The 18,576-nt window shown below is 37.5% G+C and overlaps 2 protein-coding genes across 2 annotated transcripts in view; one reads left to right on the top strand and one right to left on the bottom strand.

The window, feature by feature from the left end:
* Positions 1-2,172, top strand: part of Ttc37 (tetratricopeptide repeat domain 37) — a 75,604-nt gene extending 73,432 nt beyond the window's left edge. Inside the window, exon 42 of the mRNA XM_048331114.1 lies at positions 1,202-2,172. Within this exon, the coding sequence (XP_048187071.1) occupies positions 1,202-1,276 (75 nt within the window). The 3' untranslated portion in view covers positions 1,277-2,172. The remainder of the gene's footprint in view (positions 1-1,201) is intronic.
* Positions 2,173-12,081: 9,909 nt separating this feature from the next.
* The window catches only part of Fam81b (family with sequence similarity 81 member B), a 38,488-nt gene continuing 31,993 nt past the window's right edge, over positions 12,082-18,576 (bottom strand). The window contains exons 8-11 of the mRNA XM_048331309.1: positions 18,445-18,551; positions 16,292-16,427; positions 14,308-14,503; positions 12,082-12,215 (exon numbers count right to left, since the gene is read on the bottom strand). Coding sequence (XP_048187266.1) covers positions 12,082-12,215; positions 14,308-14,503; positions 16,292-16,427; positions 18,445-18,551 — 573 coding nt within the window. The remainder of the gene's footprint in view (positions 12,216-14,307; positions 14,504-16,291; positions 16,428-18,444; positions 18,552-18,576) is intronic.

Here is an 18,576-nt window from a genome sequence, read left to right as displayed (position 1 = left end):
CTGCCCCAGAGCTTTTTTGTTGTTGTTCAAGGCTAGCACCCTACCACTTGAGCCACAGCTCCACTTCCAATTTTCTGGTGGTTCATTGAATATGACTCTCACAGACTTTTCTGCCCAGGCTGGCTTTACACCTCAGTCCTCAGATCTTAGCCTCTTACATAGCTAGGATTATAGGCATGAGTAAACAACACTTAATTTGCAGTATTTTATTGTAAGTCAGAAAGAACATGGCAAATTTAAAAGTCAGATATGCTGAGGTTTTAGTAAGCTGAGAGGTTGATCTAAAGTGCTTATGTAATAAAAATGTATAGGCAGTTCACCATGAGTCTGTTACATTTCTTACCATCTTGAGAGCAGGGTGCCTAAGGTCGGATACTCTTTGTTTCGGAGTCATCTTTTCAAGGATATTTGTAGAGTGAACAGTGTCAGATAATGCAATTCCTCCTAGGAGACAGATAATGCACTACTTATTACATTAAACTGCCCACTATAAAAGAATGCCCAGACTCAGGCTTTCCATCTGGTAATACAATCCACTGCACCAATGGGAACCTGTGTGTAGATGAGACACTGAAGTCCTGGGTCTTCTGGAAACATGCAATTGTGACAAGGTTTTTCCTGTTACCTTGCAAGTAGAGCAAAATCTCAGACTTTTCACAGTATTTGACAGTGAACAACCAACAAATATTTTAGCAATTAAATGATCAGGTAGGACTGAATCTTCTAATTTGTGGAATTTGTTTTAAGAAAAGGTCATAGTAAGATTATTGATAAAGCCCATCTGAAGCTGTGGCTTTAGTTGAAGCAATGTCATTTGGATAGTTCTATACATAAAGTCATTTTGAGAAATGAGTTAGAGGTTTCAGAACCTTCTAACATTTTTGCTATTTGTATTGTAAGTAGTTGTACAAAGGAGTTGCCATTCAATAAAGCAGTTTAAGAATACAGCACATCTTGAAAAGCCTTTAATTTTCTGTAGGACTGATAATCAAATGTAAGCATCTATACTAATAAATTGTGCTTCTTGCTTATATTAGCTTTGAACAATTTATTTCAGCAAAAGGGGCTGAAAAATTGCTTGTAGTTTACCTTTTCTTCTGTATTTGATGTTGCCATTTTCAAAACTGATATCCTTTGAAATCCAAATGTAGATATTGTTAATAGGCCAAACATTAATTTTCTTGTATTTGATTTCCCACAGGTGTTGGTAAAGAATGCTGAAGCTCATAAAGATAGAAGAGCATTGGAACTGAATCAGAAATTATCCTCCCAATAGCAGTATATTAAATACAGTAAGGAAGCAAAGAAGCTGTGAGAATGAAACAATGAATCAAGACTTTTCCCCAAAGAAGCATATTTTATTACTCATATTTTAAACTATAATTATCTATTCATTTTCTTTTTTTTAATCTAAAGAAGTTAATGTTCTTAAGTTAGAGATGTAGTTTCCCACTAACTTCATCTGATTTTAACCTGAAAATGTCTTTGTTTTAGGAAGTCCATGAGGAAAAGAAAACCATGATTCTCTTTATCTTCTGGACAGTTATCTGTAAACCATTATTTTCATATTGCCTGATGCATAATAGGATATTCTTGGTGGGGGGTTAACCTTTACAATAAAGCCATGGTAACCATTTTCTAAATAACATGAAAAAGCATAATTTTCATTTGTTAAAGATAAATGCAAAGGTTTATTTAGTTCCCATGAATTTGGGAGTTCTGCAGATCAGCTCATCATGAAAGTCAAATAACGTGCAACCTAGACTGTTTTGCTGGTGTTTCCTCTCAGAGTCTATTGAAGAATCCATCAAAGGGTGTCTGTGAGTCTTGACTGCTAGTGAATATATTTGTATAGTCAAAACACTCAGGTATGGCTGCATTTGAAAACATTAATGGAAAATCTTAGAAAATAATGCTGATAATATTTAATTATGCATTCAATTATAATGAACTTTCTTAAATAAAAAGTGTCTAATTTTCTTTATAGTGTCAATATGAGACACAGTTTCCAAGTTTCAAAGTTTAAAACACAAAAGCAGTTACCTATTTTCTTTCAAGCATTTTACATAAGTAAACTGGGGTACAAAAAGAAGTAGGTTACTTTGGATTTGTGATTTTAGAAGTATTTCTGGCATAAATACTTATTATTTAATATACAAAGATACATGGTAATTAGTTTTTGTATGTGATTTTTCTAAACCAGTAGCTTCATAATGTTACTTTCTGAGATAATATGAATTGATAATATTCTCTAGTTAAATTGCACTGCAGAGGTTAAACTATCAAAGTGAACTGTTATCTGGTGTTTCCCATAGTATTCTGAACATTACAATCATCCAGAGCCATACAGTCAGAATCTTCAAAGATGGGATAGCCTAGGTAGGACTCTACTTAAGAAATTCTAATGTTTGTTCAGATATGTGAACCACTGGAATCACCCAACTGGTGATTCTTCTCTTTCTTAAAAAAAAAAAAAAAAAAAAAAAATCCGGATAGGTCCTCCTTTGCCCATTTCTTCCTGGTTCTCATAACTGTTAAACTAATTGTTTTTGTAGCCTGGCCTCTGCCCACCACAGATGGACCACACAAGGCTTCCTGTGCAGCACACACACACACACACACACACACACACACACACACATGCACGCATGCACACACACACACAGTGGATTTTTTTTAAAGCAAAATTAACCTTTGCCTCTATAGTATTTCTTTTCTCTCACTTTAGTTGCTAATGGATAGAAAACTTCCCAGGTACCTCCATGTTACTTACTGTTGGTATAGCACTCAGCTGTAGCTTATAAATGGACTTTAAATTTTTAGGACATTTTTTGTTTCATTTTGTTTACATACTTTTAAAGAGCTACATTTATGTATCACATACATGGTAATAATAATTTTCTGTATAAATATATTTATTTAAAATTTTCTTATAGATGAAATAAAAAGTCCAAAAATTTCCTCTTTTAGAGTACTGTTTCTTTTTTTAATTAGAAAACATAGTCACTTAAGTTCTCTTACACTAAAGAGCACACATCATGTATAGCTGTCAATGTGCTCTGTAAAAGTGATTTGGGGTTGACTGAGGCATTACGAATAACAGTAGTCTACATTCCAACAATGTATGTAAAAATCTCCTATACAATCTTGATGGTAAATTACCTTTAGACTTCAAAATGTTTTGAAATAGATAAGTTTTGTCCTTAAGAAATAGCTATTATTAGCCATTCCAAACCTTTTCTTACTCATTCTGAAATTATATTGGCAAATATCTCTGTTCTATGAAGGAAAATGGTGCCAGGAGGGGTTTCAATAAAATTAGAATATCCACTAAGCAAGGATTGAATCCATTTTATATCCCTGAACTGTAAAATAATTTGCAAGCATAATCTTTGCTATCTATAACACTTACCAGATTATAATTATATTAATTTTCTGGAGATAAGGTAAGTAATAAAAATACTTGTGGTCTCTGCTTCCAGGTGAGCAGAATAATGCCCTCTAACTATATCCATGCCCTAGTTCTTTGTTTTGTTTTTTCTGTTTTTTTGGCCAGTCCTGGGCCTTGGACTCAGGGCCTGAGCACTGTCCCTGGCTTCCTTTTGTTCAAGGCTAACACTCTGCCACTTGAGCCACAGCGCCACTTCTGGCTGTTTTCTGTATATGTGGTGCTGGGGAATCGAACCCAGGGCCTCATGTATACGAGGCAAGCTCTCTTGCCACTAGGCCATATCCCCAGCCCTGCCCTAGTTCTTTGAACTCACAAAGATATGACAAAAGATAAGACATAGAGAAAAAAGGGATCTCATCTTTTCCCTTAAAAACTACATAAGCTGTACTCTTAAAACTTAAAGATGTTTCAACCTATTTTAGTGTTGAATGGATATGTGACTGAGTATGTAATACCTCCATAACTTTTCATTTTAATGTCAATTTGTAAAACCAGAACCCTAAGCTAGATTTCTAACTGGCCATATTGTGTTGTTGTTCTAATAAAGTTGCCAACATTTTCTCTGTCAGAGGTGAACTGATATCTAGTACTGAAATAAACTGCTTGCTACAGCACATGTGACACATCAACTGTGGTTTGCGCTGAGCGGAAGGACCTCCTGTGCTTACAAACCCTAGTGTAGAATTCAAAAGGCTCTTCTGCTAAAAAGATATAGGGATGTTGCTCTGGCAAGAAAGTAGCCCTAGCTCACAGAATACTTTATTGAGAGCCAGCATCTATAAGTGGTTTACTGCTCCAACATATCTTCCTGCTACATGCCAAATATATTTTATATGAAAGCCACCTACATTAAATAAAACGTTCACAACGTTCCAGCTCTATCATGGCTTTATGATTTCTACAGCCTTGAATTATTTATGCTATTTCCTCCCTCTTTGATCTTCAGAATACAAAGTATAGTCATTGTTTAATCTCTATAGAGGAAAAAATGCTGCATAATTTAGTATTAGACAATCAGGAGCTTTTCTGGAAAACTACTATACACTAGTTTAAAAGACCAGATCTTAACTGATGTATTCAGTTTAATAGCTCTGTTTTTGGTTTGGTTTGGTTTAAAAAAAAAAAAAAGCACACTTGTGATTTATGGAAGCTTGGAGATTAGCCCGGGAGGCATTCAGGTGGTGTGGATAAAAAGTCAACAGGTTTTATCTTCAGACCGGCTTATCATGTTTTCTTATATATGTGTATTCCTGGCAGTACTAATTTATCTTATGTTTGGAGCACAGATGTCTCTGGTAGAAGAGAAAAGCCAGATGGTACAGATGGTGGTGGTGGTGGTGGTGGTGGTGGTGTGTGTGTGTAAGAAAGGGGGGGAGGGGAAGATTAGGTAGAAAGAAAAAAATGTTGGAAGGCAGATTTATATTGTTAGAAGCTGCTTCTGTAGGATGGAAGTGTATTTCTGAATTTCTGAATTCCTACAGTGTCTCTGAACAAAGACTATGCATGTGGTTGCATGATTTTTTCCAATTGACTCAGACGGAACATCAACTGAGTAGACCCAGGTTTACAACAAGAAATGGTGCATAATTGTGAGTATTAAGAAATATGTGGCAGTAGTAAGCTTTTGTCCTAGTCAAGTCATTTTTATTGCAAAGCAATTTAATGCTGCACCAGTCCAACATTTTAAGTTTTAATTTAATTTTATTGCAAGGGTGATCTCAGAGGAGTTAGTTACATAAGTAAGGTAACGAGTACATTACTTGTCAAACATTGTTACCCCCTCCCCCCTTTTCTCCCACTTTCCCTCCCCACTTGTAACCCCCCACCCCCTACCAAGTTGTAAAGTTCATTTCCAACATAGGGTCTGGTGAGTATCTGTGTTGCATTGCATTGGTTCAACCTTTATTTCACTGAAGGAGCATTTTGCACTTATGGGTGTTTTGGATAGCAATTATTACCACGGCTTCAGGCAGGCATGGAGTGAGGTTTCCTGTGCTCTGCTGCTTTCTTTGCTTTTCACATCATTTGGTTTGGTTTTGTTTTGCCGATCCTGGGGCATGGGAATTGGCCTGAGCACTGGCCCTGGTTTTTTTATTTTTTATTTTTCTCAAGGCTAGCACTCTACCTCTTAAGCCACAGCACCACTTCTGGCCTTTTCTGTTTAAGTGGTGCTGAGGAATCGAACTCAGGGCTTCAGGCATGCTAGGCAAGCACTGTACCACTAAGCCACATTTCCAGCCCTTTCACATCATTTTATAGCCCCCTTTTATAGGGGAGAAAAAGGCTTTGATTAACTTCTGCAATTGTTTGTATCCTTAAGCAAGTGGAATCTGCTTAGAAGATAATTCTTCCTGTCAGTAAGACTAATTATTGTTATTCAAGGAAATGCAAAAAGGCCGAGTTGTCTGTCTAGGGAGAAACCTTGGACAGAGTGTTTCCAAAGAGATAACTACAAATTTAAACTTGTACAATAGTAAGGAATACAAGTTAGATTTTAAAACTTTTAAAAAGCCAAGACCAAAGTCAGCTACTTGCTTGATTCATCCTTGGTCCACATTATAGCCTTTAGCTTTCTGTTGTTGTTTTTGTTTGTTTTGCTCCTATCAACTTTCTTTTGGCTCCACCACACCTTGAGTGCCCAGATATTTTCTTGGTTTTGCTGCATCTTGCTACAAATCCCTGCAGAGAAAGTAGTTTTTAACAAACCCATGGGGCTGTGTTCGTTCCTGTTTTTCATTTACGCTTCTACTTGTCTACTCATCTCACATTTCTTGGAGATTTCACATGATGTCGACTTGTTTAGGTGCTTAAGGATGGAACGTAGCATAGAAAGAGTCCTTGCTTTGGGTCTCTGGTGTGGTTTGTTGAGTGCCATGTAGGCCCCTTTTACTTGAAGTTCATTCCTAAACAGTTGTGTTGTGAACCCAGTGCATTAACTTTTTTGAAGACCACTTGCTAGCCGAATATTAATGGCTTCCACTTAGCATAAGGAATACCAGGTTTGCTTTGATGCGTCTTCTGAGTTCTTTCAGAAGTAGTATTTATTACACATTGGCATTGGCATCTGCACTGTATACACAGAACAAATGTACATAATGTTACTTTGGTTGTGAGCCTCCCCACTACCCCAGACAATAAAAAGAAATGCTTTGAAAAGTGAAATCATCATTAATACTTTGATCTAGGAGAAATCTGTATCTTTTACTTTCTCTGCTTTTGTTATTGTGGGCCAAGGGAATGTTTTTTTTGTCTTAATCAAACATAGTAAAAGAATCTTTTAAACTGAAATATTTTTAGGTAATGAGCCGAATCAGAAGGCGGTGAAAGAGTACCATGGAACTTGCTTTTCTTTCCCTATGAAAAGCTCCATTTACTTTGTTAATCAGAAACATATCAAGGATAGTATCAGATATTAGACACTAATATAATATTAGATGAGCTACATATATATGATGTTTAGGAGATACATATATATATATACATGTATATGTAGGTAATAGATAGATAGATAGATAGATATAGGTATAATGCTTAAGAACAACTTTTCTGGACTATTAAGTTCAAATTCCAGCTCTTTCTAGCAGTGTGGCCTTAAATGTTACCTAACCTCTCTGTGCCTTGGTAACAAGCAAGTATCTCTCTGCTTAGTAGGCTAAATGAGTTAATCCATTTAAGCCAAGAGTATTTCTAATTGCGGAAATAAATTAATGAATGTTTTCTCTAATTCTTTCAATATAATAGCCACACAGTAGATATAGCACTGTCTTTATTTTAAGATGAAGAAGTTGAAACTCTGGAGTTAAGGGCATACACAAAGTCACCCAAATAGCTGGAGTACTGGGGTTAACCACAGGTTTATTCCAGATTTTTCAGCACAGAAACTGGGTTCTGTTTTCTCACTTGTGTCTGTAGACGTGGACTTGGCTTATGACATAGTGGCGATTACATCAGTCTTTGCTGATTCGCAACATTCATTACATGTCAGTGCCTTCAGAAAATGAAGTCATAGAACTCCCAACAGTTAACAAGGGACTATGGAAATATAGTCTGTAGTGTCAGCAAATGTCAGGACAATATTTGGGGAATCTGAAACAACATTCAACTTTTCCAAAGATATATGTGGCTCTGACCTGGAGAGGGAAATGCCTAGCTGGGTAGGGGCCAAATGAGTCCTAATATTCTCTTGACAGCAATCCTGCCTCTCCTTGGGAGAGCTCATCACACTCTGTATCTGAGAAGACAGAACATTTGCTTTGTGGCAAGGAATCAGAAAAGCTTGTATAACCATTCTCTACTGAGAAGAAGTTTACATTGTCAAGCATAGTCTCCCTTAGTAGGCAAAGATCTAATTCATGATAGGCCTTAGGGCAAGGGGTGGATGGAGTGGGCTAGTGTCAGATTGGCCTCTGCCATGTCTACCAGCAGAAACTCCCAAGATCTTTCAAATGATGACACTCCAGTACTTGCCCATAGTCCCCTGGCTCTTCTGCCTATGTGTTCCATCGGTGTGTGGTGTTCTTGGAGTTCTTCGCCCTCTCTACAGTCATGTCCCCCATCCTACTTGAGGCAATATTTTCCTCATCTATAACTCCGATCACTGTTCCTACAGTGACTCCAAGGCTAAATTCCTAGTCTGCAGCTTTTATCTTATGCTCCAGGCCCACTTCTTGCTAATCACTGCACACTTCTGTGTTGCATAGATATCTCAGTTTAAAACTATCTTGCCCCTTTTGTGTTGTATCATCTTTTCCACCCAAATTTGCTTTCCCTCTGTTTTGTTTTATTCTTCTCCCTGCTACTGGACTGACTGAGTCTCACTTCATGGCCCAGAGTGGCCTCGAGCTCATGATCTTCCTACATTGGCCTTTGGAATACTGGTATTACAGGAGTGAACCACCATACTTGAACAGCAGCATTTTAAATCTGTTTTCTACACTACAACAAAAAAATGTATAATACAAATCTGATGTCACTGTCCTATTTTTTTAAATGCTTTAAAACCTACTATGGGTCTTTGAGATAAACTAGCTCTCAACAACAATGACAAAGCCCTTTGTGATTGCACACCCCTACCCCTCACTTCTTACCTCTCCCCTCTCCCCCCTCATATTTAAACTGATCATCCTCAGTTTCTTGTGCTTCCCGATATGTGTCCCATTCTCTTGGCCTCCAGGATTTTGCTTGGGCTCCTCCATCTGCCAGAGGCCCTCAATTGTACCATGCAAGCCACCTCTTTAGTTGCCTGCATATACATCAGACGTTTCAATTTAGAAATCTAGAAAATGTCCTGGTTCTCCATGGGTATGCTAAGTGCCTCTTCCTGTTCTCCCTAACCCTTTACTTGCCCTCAGATTTGCAAATTTAATCATTGGTCGTTTCCTTTAGTTTGTAAGTTCCCTCAGGGAAATACTAATCATATTTTCATCACTATGACAAAATGCCTCACAAGTAAACACACTGGATAGTTTGTTTTCTAAGAGCAAGTTTTAATAAATGGAAGGTAATAGCAATAAATACCGGGAGGCAGTGGGACCTTTAAACTACCCAACACTGCTTAAATGGTATTTGTGCATAAAGGAAGAAGTACCTGAGATATTCTGACATACATTGTACAGGATGGATGTGGGGTGTAGCTTCTAAAACTCAAATATCACCCTATGTTTATGAGGAGAGAACTTTAGCATTTCTTAAAGGACAAAGTAATACCATCTGACATAAAGTGCAAGATACTTGAGCTTCTCTGAGAACTGAAAATTTATGCTCATTATCTTTTTTACATCCATAGCAAAATAAATGCAAGCGGATGAAGGCCCAGAGCCTTTTGTGTAGACATGACTCTACTATATAGAAATCAAAGACTTGAACTTCAGGACTTCTCATTTGTGTGAGCCCTAGCCAAAGTCACTGAAAAATTTATAGAAGACATAGCTGATGAAAACCACTGATTTAGGATGATGACCTCTTTCTACTCTTATTTCCCTGTCTTTGAACCTGACTAAAAAGAAGTTGAATTGGAAATGCATTTGGGATTGAGTAATACACTCACACTATTCAGTTTTGGATGGAGTTACTGCTGCTCCCGGATGCAGATCACTTGCTGGGATACTCCTACAGTACTGTGCTAGCTCCTCTGGCATAATGACAGAGGATGAACAGTAAAAACAAAATGAATAATCTCTAGACCCTGGAAAACATGGGCACACCCTGTTTCAGGGCATCATTCTCAGGGTCTAGAGCCTGACAACCTGCAAACACTCCCCCCCCCCCCGTCCCCCCCCCCCCCCCGCAAGCATCTTCAGAGAATGGTGGCAGAGGAAACTTTGAAGCCCTGATCTCCTCCAATATATGTTAATTCCCTGATCAAGAACCAATGAATTGATTTGGAGAAATATTTGGCCTGACCCTTCATGATTATTAGAAACAGCGTGTTTTAAGTAGTTTTTTGCTTATACGTCATGATATATATTTTTTTCTTTTCTGTATCTTCATTGATTTTGCAGCATGTCTACAGGGCTGATAGTGTGTGTGAGCAGGATAATATCGCCCTTATTTTGTATGAATTCCCAAGTTAATGCTTCCTTTTGTTTTGGTATATTACAAAGTTGTTCTTTTAGTCTAGACTATTTGTTACTGTTCGTCAAAATAAAATTTTATTCAAAACAACAGTAGGCTGTATAATTGTGAAAATATTCATACATGTGTAGTGTAGATAACAGAAGTTCCTCATAATTCAATCATGGTGAAATCTGTTTTAAATTCTTGTTTTTTCATTCCATGCTACACATATTTGTGTTAAAATTATTTTAAAACTTTTGACAAATGTAAGATCATACTACATTTTTTACCTAACCTTCTATTTGGGAAATCTATGAATACTATTTTTGGTCTGGTAAAAGCATTAATATAGTCAATATATTAATTACATATGGGGTTTTATTAGTAATTTATAATGTATTAAAGGATGGTATAATAAGCATCGTTGCTTACTTATTTTCAGGAGAATTTTTTCTGTAATATAAAATTGTAGCCTAAGAATTGTAGAGTCAGATACATAATTAACAATCTTTAACAATCTGAGAAAGGTATGTAAGAATTCCTTTAATTTTTATTTATTTTAAAGTGAGGCTGGTTATCTTTTTGTTCCTTTATTGATTCATTATCCTTTCTGTGACTTGCTTGTACTTGTCCTGTGCTTGAATAAAACATTGGATTTACTATCATTTTCATATTGGTTTCAGTAGTTTAACATTAGTGATATTGTTAGCTTTTTATTTTAGCATGACAAAACACTGCATTTTAAACGTATATCCTTCCATAAAAGCTCTTCATTTATAGAATCAATGATGCTGCATATAGTTTACTAATAGCAATAAGTGTAGATCTTTCACACAGTTAAAAATAGGTTAGCTGGTGGAGCCTAGCTTCTCAGGAGGTTGAGATCTGAGAATCACTGTTCAAGGCTAGCCTGATCAGGAAAGTCCATGAAAGTCATAGCTTCAGTCAGGCATCAAAAAGCCAAAAAGTGGAGCTGTGGCTCAAGTGATAAGATTTCTAGCTTTAAGCATAAAAGCTCAGGGACAGCTCTCAGGCGCTGACCCCGCCAGGGATTGTGCCCAGCTCATGCCCGTGTGTCTGTGCACGTCTATGCACACACACACACACACACACACACACACACACTCCCAATGATAATAGAAGTTGACACTGGATGTTGATAACACTTAGAAGATAAATCTGTTCTTTATTATGAGACGTTGCTAATTTCATGTAAGCCAAGGCACCTAAATTTGAAGCAAGGCTCATTTTAACAGACGTACAAAAACTCTGGTGACTAGAAATTATTAATCTAGCACATACTAGAAGTAATTTGTTTCTGTTTCTCATTTTATTTATACTAATAGTTCTACACCTTAGATTTATATGTAGAAAAGTTGCACATATTTTAATTTATAGGAAATTGTTATTAAAGTTTCTGAATTTAGCACTTAGATCAAATTATAAGGGATAATTTTTGATGGAAGCTATTGACTTCTCTTACTTTGCATGAGTGATTCTGATACATGCTAAATAGAATTGAAATATATTTTAAATACGTGTACATTGTATAAACAACAAGCTTGTTAGAGAAGGAAGATCTCTGAGTCAGATATTACAAATAGTTCACTACACCATTTTTTTGAACTAGATGCTAATATTTTTTAATGGAGACATTTCTCTTGGGAAACAGAATTTGGGGTAATAAAGTATTAAACCTATGTTGGTAATAAGTGCTAACCATATTGTGGCTATTATTTTTGGCATGGTCAGTAGTCTCCACATCACTACAGTTCTTACATTGCTTATATCTTATACCTGGCCTTACTGTGTTCATCTATGTACATGCTTTAAGTCATCCTATAATTGTAGGTAGGTAAGCAAAAATATAAAAAGGCATGTAATGTGTAGAAGTCTTTACTTTTTTCACTAATAAGTTGAAGACATGATAACGTTTCCAGCTTTATTGTTTTTCTGTAGTACATTCATCTCCTTACAAGGTGATAAGAAATACAGAGACATTAGAAGCATTGGACACCCGTAGGTAGTAACTTCCTTCTTCACTAGCTGGGGAGAAGCACGCTGACTGGAAAGTTTTATACTTCATGGAGTTCCACTATCTTGCGCTGTAATTTCTTTAGATCTCTCTGCACTTTATATTTCTCTAAGTCCATTTTTGTTTTCTGTATTTTTTGGAGGGAATTGAGTGAGTCATGAATCGATTTAAATCCTATGAGAAAAAAGAAAACAAATATACTTAATAAACTGGAATTTTTTTTCTTTCAAAATTTGCTAATCAACAGTCCTATCACAATTGATCATTATTTAATTCAAAGCACAGTGGATTCCATTAAGACTAATCAAAAAATTGTACAAACCCCATTTCTTATATGTCATTAAGATACATTAGTCATTGTGTTTTAGCTTGTATTGGCTTCTGTGAAAGCTCTTTTCATTCCCTACTCCCTAGTAGATTGGATAATATAGCAATCTAACATATTTAATATTAACTTTAAAATGTTTATTTATGTATGCTTTGGCAAATGTTTGTGTGATTTTTTTTCAAAAGAGGAAGTTCCTGTTATTCAGGTGAAGGTAAAATCTACAGATGAGGTTTTTTCTTTTTTAAAAATATCTTTAACGGGGCTGGGGATATGGCCAAGCGGCAAGAGTGCTTGCCTCCTATACATGAAGCCCGGGTTCAATTCCCCAGCACTACATATATAGAAAACGGCCAGAAGTGGCGCTGTGGCTCAAGTGGCAGAGTGCTAGCCTTGAGCACAAAGAAGCCATGGACAGTGCTCAGGCCCTGAGTCCAAGGCCCAGAACTGGCAGAAAATAAATAAATAAATAAATAAAATAAACAAATATATATCTTTCAGTAGTTGTAGAAAGTAGTTGCCATTCGCAAAGCAGTTTGGGAATACAAAGTATCTTGATGGGTGTCAGCCCTTTCTCTGAGATTAGCCTGGACTAATGCATGGCTGCTGCTCCCGCCTCCCCTCCCCCCCTCATGCGGATCTCATCACTTGTTTGTCCAGTCACTTTGTGACCACAGCCCCCAAAGACTTTAAGCTCCTTAAGTAGATCCTATTTCTTATTCACAAAGATCTTTTACTCATTTGCTTCCCCACATATTTGTATTAAGGACTCTCACTTAGTAAAATTCAGAAACACAGTGCCAATATCCCTTCATCTCATGCTGAGGTTATACTAGGGAATGAGGAGAATGAAGCTTCTGGAAGTTAAGCAGAAAGCAGGCACACTATTACTGGACACATTCTTGACTTTAAGTTGTTCTAGGCAACAATCTGCATACATGCTAGGAACATTTCTAGAGAGAGGCCATGATATTTTGCCAAGGTACTACCTAATACACACCTTTACAGGACCAAAACTTTCTGGAATTAATCATGAATTTTTTTTGAGACCGAGAGAACAGAAACTAGATTGAGGTGCTGTCCCTCGTGATTCTGGTAATTCTTTGCAATTGTGACTGGAGGCAGATGGCTGCGCTATAGCCCTTATCCCACGTCCTTCCCTCGGACAAATTAGATGAGCATTTTAAGTTAATCCTCTTTGATATTGGCTCAGCTTGACATGGTTGCCATTAGCCTCTTAAGCAGAAAAGCAGTTATACCCTGTATTCTGCTAATTCATCTCTCTTCTGCACTTCTAAAGGTCAAGTTTCTATCTGACATCTGTCTAGGTTCATTAATAGCCGTTCAATTTTTAGAGGAGCATTTGATTTCAGCTCCTATTTTTATAGTATATCCTCAAGTCAGAACCCAGTGATATATAAGGACTTCTATACCAAACAATTCTGTGATTAAGTAATCTCAGAAAGTGAAACAAACAGCAGTGACAGGCTTGTAACATTGCCAAATGTGAATGAAGAAAGTTGACTGGGGCTGGGATTATGGCCTAGTGGCAAGAGTGCTTGCCTCGTATACCCGAAGCCCTGGGTTTGATTCCTCAGCACCACATATATAGAAAATGGCCAGAAGTGGTGCTGTGGCTCAAGTGGCAGAGTGCTAGCCTTGAGCAAAAAGAAGCCAGGGACAGTGCTCAGGCCCTGAGTTCAAGCTCCAGGACTGGCAAATAAATAAATAAATAAATAAATAAATAAATAAATAAATAAATAAATAAATAAATAAAGTTGACTCATTTTTTTACCTTCCAATGGTATGCTGACCTGTATGATGTTTAGGGAAATGAGCTTCAATGTATAACGGTGTCACTAGCACAAGATTGATATTTAGACCAGAAAATTCTGGGGAATTGGACAGGAAAGGATGGTTGTTCTATATTAATCTGCTCACCTGACTGATATTCATTCTGCATTTTCTCCAATTCACTCCAGATCTGCTTTTCCACTTGGTCCATCTTTTTGGAAAGTCTGTTTTCTATATGTTTCATTTTGTTTAGCTCTGTGTTCTGTTTCTTTGAGTTAATGAAATTCTCTAATTTGCTTGAAAGTTGTACCATCTTTTCATCCACTTTGTTTTCAGACTTTTCCTAGAAATCATAAAACATATCTTTCCAGGAGAGAAAACTTAGGAGGTTAGAAAACTTACGTGAGTTTATACCTTAGCTTAAAAAAGAAAATACATTTTTAGTCATATTCATGTTTCCATATTAAGTATGAAAATTCCAAACAAGATCCCTTGTACCTAAAATAGTACTTTCCAATGTAAGAGCTAATCTGTTTAACTTTTAGTGGTCATTTCTACAACTCTACATGTTAGGGAAGAATAGAAAAGAGAGGAAGGAGAATGATCTTGCTGAAATTTCTTGAGGATTTGGAGTTTTAGCCTAGTTTTTATAAGAGTATAGTAAAAGAAGATGTTTTAGGTTTTGGTTGGGACATATGCACCTAAGTGCTAGATATTCTGCATATAGACACACCTGCCTTGTCTTCATTACAATCACCTCTTGTCCATCGGAGAAATTCTGGGCACTCATATAGCTTAATAGCTTCCCAAGGCAACTGGGGACTGCAGACACACCCTTTGACCAGTTAGCGTCTTCTCTCCTGCCCCCCCCCACGCCCCCCAAGGGGATTTAGGAAGAGGAACTGGGCATTCTCAGCATGGCCCTTCAATTTCCTCTCTTTGGCCCTAGGAATGGCGCATTCAGTTTTTCTCTCTGCTTTTGCAGGCAGAGTGGCTACAAGGTTACCTAGTGCTGCTTACAGCATGGAAGAAGTCAGAGGTGAAATAGCTAGCAGGTGCACCTGCAGCTGCAGAGTGGAGAGAGCCTTATCAGTGATAAAGTTATGATGTTTATCTCTAGGTCTTTACTCCCTAACTCAGTTATTTGGAAACTCAGGTGGGTGCCGGAGACATTATTTACTGAGCTGCTTAAAAGTCCTCTAATGAAGGTCTAAAAACCCCTGAGTAGCCACTGACCACCCCAATAGCCCTCTCCGTGGAGCCGGACACTGAGGTTCCACAGGGAGAGAGGAGTCTGAGGTAGATGTATTTCTTGACAACCTGGCAGCCTTAACTCCAAAGCCCAGACTTCCTTTACATCGTCTGATTGTGCTACTTAGTATGTAGCACTGAATGAGAGCTCTTAAAATGCCTGGTAAAATGAAGTGAATATTGAAATGATAACACGTGCCGGGCACTGGTGACTCAGGAGATTGAGATCTGAGGGTGGCAGTTTGAAATAAGCCCAGGCAGGAAAGTCAGTGAGACTCTAAGCTCCCATTAGCCAACAAAAAGCAGAAGTTGGGCGGGGGGGGGGGGGGGGGGGGGGGGAGGGGTAGCTGAAGTGGTAGAGCACTGGCCTTGAGCGGAAAAAGCCAAGCAAGAGTGTCACACCTTGATTTCAAGCCTCAATACCAGCACATGCATGTGCACACGCACGCACACGCAAACACGCACACACACAGGAAATTTAAAAATAAAACACCTTTTGACCTGTCTTTTTGACAGATTTCTAGAGACGTTAACTGACTTGTTAGAGCAGAAATTTCCAGACTTTGCTATGCCTGAACTTGTAACAAGATTTTCCCAGTGGAGGTCCCCAGGGGGTTTACCCCTTGTTAGACTGACATGTGAATCTGTAATTTAATAATAATTGAAAGAACACCTCTTCAGGGTCATTTTGGTATACATGAGAAAAATGCAGCCTCACACAGTGGGAAATGGAGGCAGACCACGACTTCTACTGCAGGGCTTGCAGTGTAATAAGTTAGGGACACTGGCGAATGCTATCCAAGGTGACCTTCCAGATGTTTCCTCGGGCTCCATCACGCAGTGACCTTGTAGCTACACTTCGGGAGTAACAGCTCCTTACCAGTTTCTCCTGCAGGACCTTCATACATTCATTTAGGTGGCACAAGTGGTCTTTTCTGTATTTGATAAACTGGTCTTCTGTCCATTTTCGATTGTTCTTAACTTCTTCATACACATTATTTGAGAGAGAATTAAATCTAAAGGGAAATGCTTTCAGTTTTAATCAGTAAGTGCAAACCAAAACTTTAGGATTGCGAAGTAAAATGCAGTGAGCTGAGGCTCCATGTGTCTTATAGGATATAGGAGGTGGGGGCAAGGTAAGCGTATTTACCTCCCCCCTTAGCTTGAATTCAGTCCAGTTCCTGTGACCAACCTTCTGCATAGTCTACTATGTACACATCTCGGGACGGCCATATTGCAGCTAACCACAGACACAAAAAGTTATTCCATATAGAAATCCTCCTAGGGCAGGGGCTTCAATATAGAATGAATACTGATAAGTTCCTCAAGGTGGGGGACTCTGACGTAAGGGACAGCCAGCGTCCTTGCTCTGTGAAGGGTAGATTGCAAATATTTTCAGCTGTAAGGACTGAGGAGCCTTTGTTATAACCATTCAACCCTGCCTCTACAATAAAAGAGCATAGGAATAAAACACATAAATGAATGAGCATGGTTTTATTCCAGTCAAGCTTTATGTACACTGGAACTTCAATTTCAAATAGTATTCATATGTCATATAATATAATTTGTAAGTATTTAATAATAGTAAAGTTCATGAAAAATTATTCAAAAGTGTAAAACCTATTCTTAGCTCTGGGAAAGTTTAGCTTAAAGTAGGGAATCTGCTAAGCCCTACTTTTACAAGGCCCTCTAAGAAACAAGAAGAGCTGTTTAGAGAGGACCTGTATTTTCCAGTAAAGAAAAATGCCACAGGGGGCAGGATAGCGAGGTCCAAGAAGGAACCTAGCATGCAGTGTGCAAGGGGGACATTAGGTTGTTGCAAGTGAAATCTTCAGTACAGTCTCCATGCTACCAGTAGAGCTATATGAGTAGATGTTTTAGGGGAATTATGGATAAACAGGTGTTGAGTTACTCATGTAGAGCAAAAAGCAAAATACTAGGCTTGCAGGAAGGAAGTTTCAGATTAGATGATGTATCATAATTGCACTAAATACCAAAGAATGAAGAATTTTAAACAATGGGAGTGGATGTCATTTCAGAGATGAAAGGATTGAAACAAGTACCAATACCCTAAAAAGTCACTGTGTGAAGAAAATTTCTGTTTACTCAAACTTCTATTTCTCCAAATTTTTGTGATGACTAGTGTTTTCATCCAATTTTAGTACATAGTATCTTCTATTTTAATGCATCTAAAATAAGGTATATTTAATGATTACTTGCTGTTATTTAATTGTTATCTTCAGGTCTTAGAGGGACTAATGTATAATGGTGCATTTGGTAACCAATGACACTTATCTCTAACAAAATACATTACAGACATGGAAAATGGAAAAAGCAGAAGATTATCAGAATACTTAGGGATTTGACCAAGGTGTTAAACCCAAGTGGTATCAAACACAACAGGGAATAAGAACAGTGAGCCAGGATTACCAAGTGACTAGTTACTTCTTTTGTACTATACCTTTGGAATGGTGTGTGCATTTAGGCAAGGAAGAGAGATTTAAGAGAAAAAAAAAAACAGCAAATAATTGGAATGTTTGTGTGCTTTGGCTTATATCTTTCCTATTTTCTCCATCAAGTAGGAAAAATATCAATTTCATATGGGATAAAGACAGTTTTTATGAAAGTATAACATAAAACAATAATAGAAAAGATCTGGGAAGAAATCCTAAAGGAAAAGCGTGTAGATCAAAATTGCTTTAAAATAGGCTTGCTAATCTTGAGAAATCCGTTTGTATTCACTAGTGATTTACATGGAGACATTTTAATACAAAATCGGTAACAAGGCAAACGTACTCTGTGAGAAGGGACACAATGAGTATATCTGCACAATACTGAGACATCCAGGAGTATGATAGGAGAATGCAAAATTTAATATTCATATTCCTTCATATTGCTTTAGTGTATAATAGTCTCTGCATTGCTTTGGTACTTTATTTCTTGGCCAGATTCAAATTCCTGGAATAGGTTTTTATTCCATGACAAGGGTTTCATTAGTCAAGCATAATAAAAAAAAATCTTCCATTTACTTACTTGAATTCCAAAAGGTTCATTTCATGTCGATAATCTCCCTGGACTACCTTTAAATTTGAGGCTTGATCAGAAGTGGATGTCTCTATCTTTCCTAAGAGCTGCGTCACCTAATGAAAGTACAAGATGGAGCCT

The sequence above is a fragment of the Perognathus longimembris genome, chromosome 22 (genome assembly GCF_023159225.1).
Source record: "Perognathus longimembris pacificus isolate PPM17 chromosome 22, ASM2315922v1, whole genome shotgun sequence".
Taxonomy (NCBI): domain Eukaryota; kingdom Metazoa; phylum Chordata; class Mammalia; order Rodentia; family Heteromyidae; genus Perognathus; species Perognathus longimembris.
Note: the sequence above shows the minus strand (reverse complement) of the source record. Positions and strands in the feature narration are given on the sequence as shown.